The sequence below is a fragment of the Raphanus sativus genome, chromosome 2 (genome assembly GCF_000801105.2).
Source record: "Raphanus sativus cultivar WK10039 chromosome 2, ASM80110v3, whole genome shotgun sequence".
NCBI lineage: Eukaryota > Viridiplantae > Streptophyta > Magnoliopsida > Brassicales > Brassicaceae > Raphanus > Raphanus sativus.
Window position 1 is genome coordinate 2845072 of NC_079512.1, and position 12113 is coordinate 2857184.

Sequence of the window (12113 nt, forward strand, 5' to 3'; positions counted from 1 at the left end):
CTTTGGATTATCAAAAAAAAAAAAAAAAAAAAAAAGAAAACAAAATCTATAAATAGGCATACATATTACATAGCCTCTTGTAATAATAATAGAGAAACAGAACAAAGCCTAAAGAAACGATATGATGTCATTTTTCTCCCTAACTTCTCTTCTGCTTCTGCTTCTCTCTCGTTCGTCGGTGGTTATCTCGGATGGTGAGTCTTTCCAGAAACTTCCGGTGCCGGAAAATAGGTCAGGCCCTGAAGCTTTCGCCTTTGACTCCACCGGAAAAGGATTCTACACCGGAGTCTCTGGTGGTAAAATACTCAAGTATACTCCTCAGACGGGGTATGTCGATTTTGCACAGATCACAGAATCATCGTAAGTTTTTTTATCCTTTGATCTCTAAGATCAAATTCCCATAGTTCTTGTATTCACAATATATGCTTCTCGGTTGGGTTGAAATTGGAATCCTTATCATTTCCTTAATTTTACTGCAAGTTTGGGAACCAGTTTGGGACTACGAGTGGTAAGAGCTGTTAATTAAGTACTCTAAAATTTTCAAAAAGATGATCATATTCGGATTTGAGCCCATTGTTTTGGAATATATGGTTTAGACCATGCATAATAGTCCTGCCATCTGTTGTAAAATACGTAGACTTGACTAAAGTCTTGATTAGACAAAACAATATCAATATGTTATAAAAGTTGAATGCTGCGGAAATAATATGCTGCGATAAATTTATTTAATAAAATGACATATAAAACTATTATAAAAATTAGTATATGACATATATTTCTAAATAACATAGATATATTTATATTTAATATATATATATATATGTATATATGGGCTCTATATATATATATAATATATTAATTTTTATATTTTTCTTCACAATAATAAATTATATTTAATTTATAATTTAAATATAAAACATTATTTTTCTAAAAAATTAAAAATATTGATTATTTTTAATTTTAGAAGATATTTGGATCCTAATATAATTTTATGATATTATTAAACAAAATAAATTAATCATAATTGAATTATTCTGAAATTTATATATTTTAAATGCAGTTGCTCTACCAAAAAAAATTCATATAAAAACATTAGATAAAAAAGCTTTTGGAGACTATTTGCATCTTTTTTTTTTTGAAACCAACTACTATTTGCATCTTCTAAATATTATTTTAAATATTTTCTTAATAATTGAGACTATTTGCTCTTAATAATTTTCTAAATGACAACTTCACATGCATAAATATCCCTTTTTCGGAGAAAAAAAATTCACATGCATAATAGTCCTGCTACATCTGTTGCGTATATCACAAAAAGTGTGTGTGTGTGGGGGCGGGGGTAATGAAACAATATTTATTTATTTGACCACCCGTAAAATTAGATGAACGATTAAGAGCATGCCCATCAGTAAAACTCCCTTTCCCGATTTCCTATGCAACTGTTTTGATTATTTTAATTGTTTTTTTTTCGGTTTGACTTTTCCCAAAAAAAAAAAAAAAGTAATAGCCTAACCTATCGCGAGTCGCCACGTGTCGTGGGACCCGCAGAATAGTGACGACTCGGTATCACTCCAATGAACCTCAACGCCCAGAGTTCATCTCCTCTTCCTTATTATATTATTTTTTTTTTTTGAAAAACGTGTGAACTCTCTTTTAAAATCCCTAATGAGCATGCTCTAAGAACTTATATCTTGAGGGGATGAGTGGACGAGATGCAACCATACAGTTCCTCTCCCTCGTGCTTATCGACGACCGGCGCACATGCCTTTATCTGAAAGTCAAAAACAAAAGTCTAAATATACACACAAGCTAGAGATATGTTACGCAGTACTATAACGTAGTTTATATACATTAATTTCTGTTTTAAATTGTTATTTACATATTAAGGAACTCTTCATGGTGCGATGGAGTAGTTGGGACGGCTTTAGCCGGAAGATGCGGTCGACCGGCGGGGATAGCCTTCAATGAAAAAACAGGTGATCTCTACGTGGCCGATGCACCGTTAGGTCTTCACGTTGTTTCTCCCGCCGGTGGCTTGGCCGTAAAGATCGCCGACAGTGTTGATGGAAAGCCCTTTAAATTTCTCGATGGTCTTGATGTTGATCCAACTACTGGTGTCGTCTACTTCACTTCCTTCAGCTCACGCTTCACCCCAATGTACAGTTTTCCTCATCTTCTATATACATGAATTAGTTGTTTTGATTACCATTTAAGTTACATACAGACTGTGGCAAATATAACTTGTTACATAATTTTAAGGTAAAAAATGATATATCTTTGACTTTATGACATGTTTAGCAATTTCAAAAGAAAAGAAAAATATAATAGTGTTAAATCCAAAAAAGATTAAATGAAATTTTAAATAAACGGTGTTTTGGTAAGTAAATGGACTTCAAAATAAATAAATCATACCAAAATTGATGAGCATCAACTGGTTAACCAAAGTAAACCAATGGTTTAGCGTAAGAAGAGACGTGATATTATAATTGTTCCTAAGTTAATGGATTTGTCTTTCCACTAGTGACGTGGGATAATGGGTAGTTACTTTGTCTTCTTCTGTATTTATAAGCGTCGATGTATTGTGAATGAGGATTATGAAAAGAAAATTGTAGTAAGCTTTTGTGTTTTTGTTCTTTAAGTCTTTGAGACCTATCATTTGGTATCAGAGCAAAATCTCTTAGCTTTGAAGAGGGGCCTTAATTGGCATCAAAGCAAATTTTGGTTTTGATCCGGACCACACTTGTGGTATCAAATCCATACTTTACAAACCATGAATGAAGAGTGTTATACTCTTTTTCGTGAGCCATCAAAGGTGGTTTTGCTAACAGCCATGGAAAAGGAGTTTGTTGCTTTTCGTGATGAGCTCAAGAAGATGGCACAATATTGGGAGGATCAGGCAGCTAGTTGGAGTAAGAAGATGAGGACGTGGAAGATGGAGAGGGAGACGGCAAAGACGGTGAGAAGGGTGAAGAGATCAACCCAACCGGCTAAACAAATTGTGGAGGTAGCAAGGGATACGCAGGTTCGTGAGGAATCTCGTCGACATGCGACTTCACCATTCAAACGATCTGCAACGTCATCACGTAAACACCAACAAGCTCCGCTGATTCAAACTAGACGCCAACATCCCACTGCTCAGACCAGAAAACAAAAAGTGCATAGGCGATCTAACTCGTCTAAGCCAAGAACTGAAGTTAGGTCTTCAAATCCTCCAGAACATGGTCATCTACCTCGATCTTGTTTCTTACAGTCACATATGCTTTGTAGTTGTGTGGAGGTGTTCTTGTCTCTATCATACCGAGATGGTATCATTAGAAAACGACCATTTGATCGAGGAAAAGTTAGGATCATGGGAAAGCTGTTCTCTAAGATTGATATGAACTTTGGGGACAAAGTTCTTTTTGAGGGTGGAGTATTGATGAGCATCAACTGGTTAACCAAAGTAAACCAATGGTTTAGCGTAAGAAGAGACGTGATATTATAATTGTTCCTAAGTTAATGGATTTGTCTTTCCACTAGTGACGTGGGATAATGGGTAGTTACTTTGTCTTCTTCTGTATTTATAAGCGTCGATGTATTGTGAATGAGGATTATAAAAAGAAAATTGCAGTAAGCTTTTGTGTTTTTGTTCTTTAAGTCTTTGAGACCTATCAAAAATCATTACCTATAATTGATGTAAATTGGTAAAAGAGAGTACGTATTCAAATACTTGGTGTTTTATTTTGGATACACATTTGTTATTAATCGTACTTTCTTGGTTATGTATGTAGCCAAGTGTTGATCGCATTGGGATTAAAGGACGCAACCGGAAAACTCTTCAAATACGATCCATCGACTAAGGTCGTGACCGTGTTGATGGAAGGTCTAAGTGGCTCCGCTGGCTGTGCCGTGAGCTCGGATGGTTCGTTCGTGCTGGTCAGTCAATTCACAAAGAGTAACATCAAGAGATATTGGATCAAGGGACCTAAAGCTGGTTCTTCTGAAGACTTCACAAACTCGGTCTCGAACCCTGACAATATCAAGAGGATTGGTTCTACTGGAAACTTTTGGGTCGCTTCGGTTGTGAACAAGATCGTCGTGCCTACTAACCCATCAGCGGTCAAAGTCAATTATAATGGTGAAGTGCTTCGGACAATTCCTCTAAAAGATAAATTTGGGGATACTTTGCTTAGCGAAGTTAACGAGTTCGATGGTAGTTTATATATTGGGACTCTCACTGGTCCTTTTGCTGGAATTCTTAAGCTTTAAGTTTGTTTAATAGTATGGTTGGATCTTTGATTGGAAGGCCGCAGGTGTTTACCATATATGTGAAGTTTATATGTTTTTTTTTTAATTTTATTGAATGTAAAGGTCACAGTCATATATCATGGTCTGTTTGCCTTTGTATTAAAAATAAAATGTTTTTATTCTTTCTAACCAAATAGTATCATTTTGTAACTAAGAACAAATTAGATCGATCCTGTTTTATTGAATTAGTATAGTTTGCAAAGATGCATTTTTCTTCTTCTTCAAAGATAAACATATATATGAATTATAATATAAACAAAACGAACTAACTAATTCGAATTTGATAAATTATAAATAACATATTAACATTACTAGTTTGTAATTAAGAAGTACAAAGGAAAATTGACTATTCACAGCTTCTAAATTCTTTCCAGCCAGCCTCTTAAAACTTTCCGGTTTTAACTACTCAATTGAAATTAAATGAGTACTAGAGATACGTAATATGATATGGGCATATTTGGTTCTTTATATTCACCTAACTAGGTAGTAACCCGCGCCTTGCGCGGGATGAGATGGTTAGATCAGTAATTTTTCGAAAATATTAGAAAGTATATATATATATAGTTTGGAATTTGGGTTTTGTGTGTTTTTTTGTGTTTAATCTCGGTAGTGCTGATTTTACGGTATAGACGTCACTGAGATAGAAACATATATAAATCCTTTACTTGAGTGACATGTAAAAATTTACTGGAACATAAGAGTAAACACAAAACATGTTACCTGGCAACTGCGAAAGCATGTAATCATTTATTTTATCCACTTCATCATTTGTGGGAGTGAGAATGGCTCGATGTCTATACAAATCCTTAACTGTTGAGGTTTGAAAAGCTTGTCCATAAACCTCTTTTTCCATAGTCTCAATAGTTTATACATATCACCGGTGTGATTTATCTTACTCTGATTCATTTGCAAGAACTTGCATATAAAGATATAATTATTATTATACAATTTGATTTTCATATGCATGATTTTTGTATAATAACATACCTTTCTCGTATGTCATTGACTTCAAACATGTAAGGATTCCACAGAACTTGGCTGTATTCTTTGAACCATGTAAGAAGAACTGATTTTGTGTATAATATCTAATTCGAGTAAGATAAATATTATTAATATCTAATCAAATTATATGTACGTAAATATTTGTGTAATCACACTCTTTGCATAGGTTTTATGTATAAATATTATTAATATATAATCAAATTATTATGTATGTAAATTTTTGTGTAATCAAACTTGTTCTATATTTCTTTCTTTGCATCTTACTCTCGAACTCATTTTGTTTATCTCTCTCTCTCTCTCTCTCTCTCTCTCTCTCTCTCTCTCTCTTTCAGATTTTATCAGTATTGATGAGTATTTAAAAATAAGATTAAGATTTTAACATATTTTTATTTTAAATATAGTTTGCCAATTAATGTACAATAGGATATTACCAACTAATCATAGTTTGCCAATTAATGTACAATTTTTAAAAATATAATAAATAAAATAATAATAATTTGTGTTAAGTTTTTAAAATAAAAGAAAAATATTATTAGCTGCAAAAAGATGAAATTTTTTTAACAATTTTAAAACCATCACAAAAAATTAAATCATAAAACACTAAACACTATACCATAAACCCATGGACAAAGTTTAAAACCCATGGGTAAAAATCCAAACACTAAACCCTAAATTCTTGGATATACCCTAAACACTAAATCTCTCTCTCTCTCTCTCTCTCTCTCATCGTAAACCTTTTTTTTTGAGAAAAATAAAAATGTAAACATTCTTTTAATTCATCGATTATCTTTTAACTACCACAATTTTGTTTTATATGGAATGTTTCCTAGTTTAATATTTTATCATGAATTTTTTTTGGGTGAATTACCAACTAATCATAGTTTGCCAATTAATGTACAGTTTTTTAAAAATATAATAAATAAAATAATAGTAATTTGTGTTAAGTTTTTAAAATAAATAAAAAATATTAGTAGCTGCCAAAAGATGAATTTTTTTTAACAATTTTAAAACCGTCACAAAAAAGTAAATCATAAACATTAAACACCATACCCTAAACCCTTGGACAAAACTTAAACCCTTGGGTAAAAATCCAAACCCTAAACCCTAAATTCTTGGATATACCCTAAACCCTTGGGTAAATCCTAAACACTAAATTGTAAACTCTTGGGTATACCCTAAACACTCTCTCTCTCTCTCTCTCTCTCTCTCTCTCTCTCTCTCTCTCTCTCTCTCTCTCTCTCTCTCTCTCTCTCTCTCGGTATCCCCTTCATCGTAAACCTTTTTTTTTGAAAAATATAAAAATTTAAACATTCTTTTAATTCGTCGATTATCTTTTAACAATCACAATTTTTATTTATATGAAAATGATTCCTAGTTTAATATTTTATCATGAATTTTTCTTGGGTGAATTACCAACTAATCATAGTTTGCCAATTAATGTACAATTTTTTAAAAATATAATAAATAAAATAATAATAATTTGTGTTAAGTTTTTAAAATAAAAGAAAAATATTATTAGCTGCAAAAAGATGAAATTTTTTTAACAATTTAAAAACCATCACAAAAAATTAAGTCATAAACACTAAACACTATACCCTAAACCCATGGACAAAGTTTAAACCCATGGGTAAAAATCCATACACTAAACCCTAAATTCTTGGATATACCCTAAACACACACACTCTCTCTCTCTCTCTCTCTCTCTCTCTCTCTCTCGGTATCCCCTTCATCGTAAACCTTTTTTTTTGAAAAATATAAAAATGTAAACATTCTTTTAATTCATCGATTATCTTTTAACTAACACAATTTTGATCTATATGGGAATGTTTCCTAGTTTAATATTTTATCATGATTTTTTGGGTGAATTACCAACTAATCATAGTTGCCAATTAATGTACAATTATTTAAAATATAATAAATAAAATAATAATAATTTATGTTAAGTTTTTAAAATAAATGAAAAATATTAGTAGCTGCCAAAAGATGAAATTTTTTTTAACAATTTAAAAACAGTCACAAAAGAGTAAATCATAAACACTAAACACTATACCCTAAACCCTTGGATAAAACTTAAACCTTTGGGTAAAAATCCAAACACTAAACCCTAAATTCTTGGATATACCCTAAATCCTTGGGTAAATCTTACACACTAAACTGTAAACCCTTGGGTATACTCTAAACACCAAATCTCTCTCTCTCTCTCTCTCTCTCTCTCTCTCTCTCTCTTGGTATCCCCTTCATTCTAAACCTTTTTTTCTAAATATAAAAATGTAAACATTCTTTTAATTCATTGATTATCTTTTAGCTACCACAATTTTGATTTATATGGGAATGTTTTCTAGTTTAATATTTTATTATGAATTTTTCTTGGGTGAATTACCAACTAATCATAGTTTGCAAATTAATGTACAATTTTTTTTTAAAATATAATAAATAAAATAATAATAATTTGTGAATTTTTAAAATAAATGAAAAATATTAGTAGCTGCCAAAAGATGAAATTTTTTTAACAATTTTAAAACCGTCAGAAAAAAATAAATCATAAACACTAAACACTATACCCTAAACCTTTCGACAAAGCTTAAACCCTTGGGTAAAAATCCAAACACTAAACCCTAAATTCTTGGATATACCCTAAACCCTTGGATAAATCCTAAACACTAAACTGTAAACCTTTGGGTATACCCTAAACACTAAATCTCTCTCTCTCTCTCTCTCTCTCTCTCTCTCTCTCTCTCTCTACATGGATGGGAAGGTCACGTTTTCTTCTCTTTTTTTTTGCAGGGTCTGGTCTGGTGGTGTAAGCCATGTTTTTATTGTTGAAGAAAGAAGAAAGGCTTGTTGCCTTGTTTGTGCGTTATCTCTTAGTTTAAAGAAAAGAGCTCACACCTGAAATTCTGAACTATTTATTTATTTCCTGTTTCTTCTATATATATTTTTTATTTTTATAAAAATCCTTTCGAGAAAAATAAATATATTCACAAACTCTCTCTATAAGGAAAAATATATACAACTTACTGCCAAGAATGGAATGAAACCCATTAGTATTATTCATATATGTCTTTCTATATGTAGATTTCAAAATTATATTTACTTTTTGTTTAAGATAATTGATGATGCATTATGTAGTTAGAGTTAGAGCTGTGCAAATCAAACCAATTATGTAAGCAACCGATGGTAACATTTTTTTAAGAAATGAGTGTCTAGTTTAATGTGAACGTATATTCATCCGAGAATCTCTGATAACCCGTGCCTTGCACGGGATGAGATTATTTTTAAGATATTAAGACGTTAGGTATATTTATTTTGGATATCAGTTTAGTTTTGGGTTGTTTTCGGGTTTTAAGATCCTATGATATAGATACATTCTAAATTCATATTTATTTTTGTTTATTCGGTTAAAATGGTTGAGATTTTTGGGGTTTTAGTGATAAACTAAAGACTATTTGTATTTGTTTGATTTCATGTTCTTTGAATTTTAGACAATTCTAATATAAACCAATCGTTTCATATTATAAATTATGAAAAAATCATAATAAAATCAAATTTATATAACTGTTGAAGAAAACTAAGATGCCTATAAAACAATTCATTTCATTACAATTTGGTTAATGGTGAAATGAAGATTTTAAAATAATAATATTCTATATTAACCTGATTTAGAATCTTCACCTCACATTTTGTTATATAAGTACTAACTTTAATGTGCATATTTGTGTGTATGTAAATTTTTTTTAAAGTGTTTCATCGCTATATACATATAGCGTTAACTAATATTGAAAGAAATGTGTGTTCATATAACAAATGAAAGTTTTAATTTTTAAATTAAAATTAATTAAATATAAAATATACTTAGTCATTACAAAATATTTTTTTAAATAATGACAATTAAATTATATACATAAATCGTTGTATAAAAATATATACATAAACAATAACATTAATATATCTACACATTAAACCTGTTGAGTTTAATTCTTACAATGTATTAAACATAAGGCCAATGAATTTTAACAATCAAGCATTATGTTTTAACATTTATTTTTCAATTTGGTCTGCGTAAAACATCTTCACAACCTACGAAATAAAAAAAAACTCGAAACTTAGACATGTTTAAATAAAGAAAACGAAATTTATAAAATGTATTCAGGTGAAGAGTAAAGATGCCTACATTGGAGTCGATAAAAACCATTTCAATAGTTAGACCACTACCAGCAGAATATTGCTTCCACAAATAAAGGATCTTAACCATAATCTTCCACATTGACTTGAATAGTTTCAAATCAGACACATAAGTTACCGCAATCATTATAGGAGAATGAGATAAACTTGTTAAGGTTTCGGGTGTAGTGAATAAATAAAATTATGTGGAGCAGTGAGTCTTATATAGGTTTACTAAACCTAATTCAATAAATGTGGTATCTTGGTATAAAATCGTATTAAATGAAAAATATTTTTACCTTGCCAATCACTCTTAGATATATAAATTTCCATAACAAAAAATGTGAAATATATGACATTTAGTATTATCAATTTACCTTGCTAATCACTCATAAAATATAAATATTATCCAAACGTTAATGCTAGCCGGTCTAATTCGGGATGGGTAGAATTCATTGATATCGGTTTAAAAATCTTAACCATATTATTAAAATTCATGTGTAATAAAATTGTAGTATTTCATTCGCTTTAAAATTTACGTGTACTACATGAGAATGACTCGTAAAGCATACTTGACAATGGGAGACTGTAGTAAGAACTCTTATAGTTTGTATAGAATGTGTTATCGCTTGTGTCAAACTGTTATTGTTTGTGAAAACAAATGCTACAATGTCTCGAGACCCGTACTTTGCTAAATGCAGAGACTGTCAGGTCAAGAACAGAGTCTGCGGGTTCAACACAACCCACCCGAATCAAGACTTCATCTGTTACACCTCTCAAAGAGAGACAACAACAACAACGACGTCCCGGTGATATGCCTCATCTTCGCTTTAACATGTATCCTCTTCGCTATCTCCGTAGCGGTAGCCATCTTCCGATCAAGAAGAGCGAGCTTATATTAGTTATTTTTTTATGAAATTTTCTTCTTTTCGTAGATATTTGAAACTTGTTAAGCAAGAAAATAAATATTGTTATCTCTACTTAAACAATTGTTCTCGATCTTCTTCTTCTTCTTCATCTGTATACCATGGAGTTCCTTTATATCGTTATGATATACCATCTGAAGATTATGTTATTCAAACATAGACGGTCGTCACGATAATGTCCATGTTATTAAATAAAAAATGTGTTTGAAGATTATGTTATTCTAACAGACCAAACTCATCAATTAACAAAACCGTTCTTGCATGAATTAAAAAGGCAAAGGAACGTGCATGAATTGATAACAAAAACAGATTGTATGAAGTCATTATCTCTTCATTTTATATAGTTGATCATTAACAAAACCTAAGAGAGACCTCGACCAACCATCCTTGCAACTCATCAACTGACCGCAAAACTATATATTTACGTGAAAAAACAGAGAAGATACTGAGAAGAAACTGAGAAGAAACTGAGAAGAAACTGAGACGATGCGGAGAAGAAACAGAGGCAATTGCGCGAGGTTTATATATATAACTCATCAACACAATTGTCATGATCTTGCTCATGTCTCTGCGTCATCCCATTGCGAGAGGTTTATATATATATGAGCAAAATCATTCCACGTCCCAAGCTCAAGACTTCTAAACCCTCTACATCACATCCCTTTGGATTTTTCTTTACAGAACTAAAGCTTCATGATTTGAACCCGAAGGAGTGCAAGAAGTTGTGCGTAAGTCTCAATAGCATCCTTAACTTCTCCTTTGGCTACACGAACCTTCGCATTCAGACGTAACATCTTCCCTTGTTCCCACTTCCCTGTCTCGTTAAGCGCTGCATCCACGATAAAACCCGAGCCAGAAGCAACCATACTTGAAGACCAGACTCTGCTGCAACCTTTAATGCTTGCATAGCGTATGCTAACGTTGAATCAAGCTTCCTCTCCTCTCCATTCTCTAATGCAAGATGGTATGGCAATGCATAAGGGAACTAAGAAGAACACGTCTCGCTTTGGGTTATGTTCGCTATGAACAATGGTTGTTCCTTTACATCCTCGCGCCTCCTTGTCTTTACACCGTCTCTTCCTCCTCGCTTAGTTACCTTGACAACTAAAATTAAAGCAAGATACGTACGTTTACGTACGCAGAGAAAACGTTCAAGTAGTGTTTCAGAGAGACAAAGAGACATGAAATAGAAACAGAGAAATCTCACCGAAAATGCTTCTAAGTGTTTCTGGTTCGTGGTGGTGAGTTTAGTACGATTTATATCCTTTTGTTGAGATGGGGATTGAAACTATATGTTGTTATTGTGGTTGTTTCTTGTCGTTTGACGTCAAAGCTATGAAAAAAAAAACTCGTTATGTTCCTTTGTTATTTAAGCAAAAAAGGAAAGAAAGTTAAGCATTAAATGTTGTGTTTTTTTCAAATCGGTCACAGAGTGACACGTGGATTCGAGCCTTCTCATGCATTCTCACAAAAATCGTTTAAGGAAAGCCTTAAAAATGCTTCTCCTTTAATATATAGGGGATAGCCTTATTCGAGCCCTGATTTGTTACTCCATAAATACTTAGCAATATTTAGCATTTCATGTAGAGTGCATGTATTTGACTTTATTTATCCACAAAATCCGACGTATCCCCCAGGAAAAGAAATGTTACTACGTCTTTTCTATTTTCTATAACGGTAACAATACATATTTTCTATTTTGTTGGTCAACAAAGCAAAAAAAGAAATCTCTATTTT

The 12113-nt window shown here is 31.8% G+C and overlaps 1 protein-coding gene across 1 annotated transcript; it reads left to right on the top strand.

Annotated features, from left to right (window-relative positions):
- Positions 1–69: 69 nt before the first annotated feature.
- LOC108824205 (protein STRICTOSIDINE SYNTHASE-LIKE 12) lies at positions 70–4421 on the top strand. Its single transcript, XM_056994765.1, has 3 exons — positions 70–360; positions 1888–2157; positions 3771–4421. Exons 1-3 carry the CDS (start codon positions 122–124, stop codon positions 4246–4248), a joined length of 987 nt encoding a protein of 328 aa, XP_056850745.1. The 5' UTR covers positions 70–121; the 3' UTR covers positions 4249–4421.
- Positions 4422–12113: the final 7692 nt, after the last annotated feature.

Excerpts from the sequence above, each read along its gene's own strand:
- LOC108824205 (XM_056994765.1), top strand. The coding sequence starts at position 122 with ATGATGTCATTTTTCTCCCTAACTTCTCTTCTGCTTCTGCTTCTCTCT. Across the intron at positions 361-1,887 it reads GCACAGATCACAGAATCATC|GAACTCTTCATGGTGCGATG; the intron begins GTAAGTTTTTTT and ends TTACATATTAAG. Across the intron at positions 2,158-3,770 it reads AGCTCACGCTTCACCCCAAT|CCAAGTGTTGATCGCATTGG; the intron begins GTACAGTTTTCC and ends TTATGTATGTAG.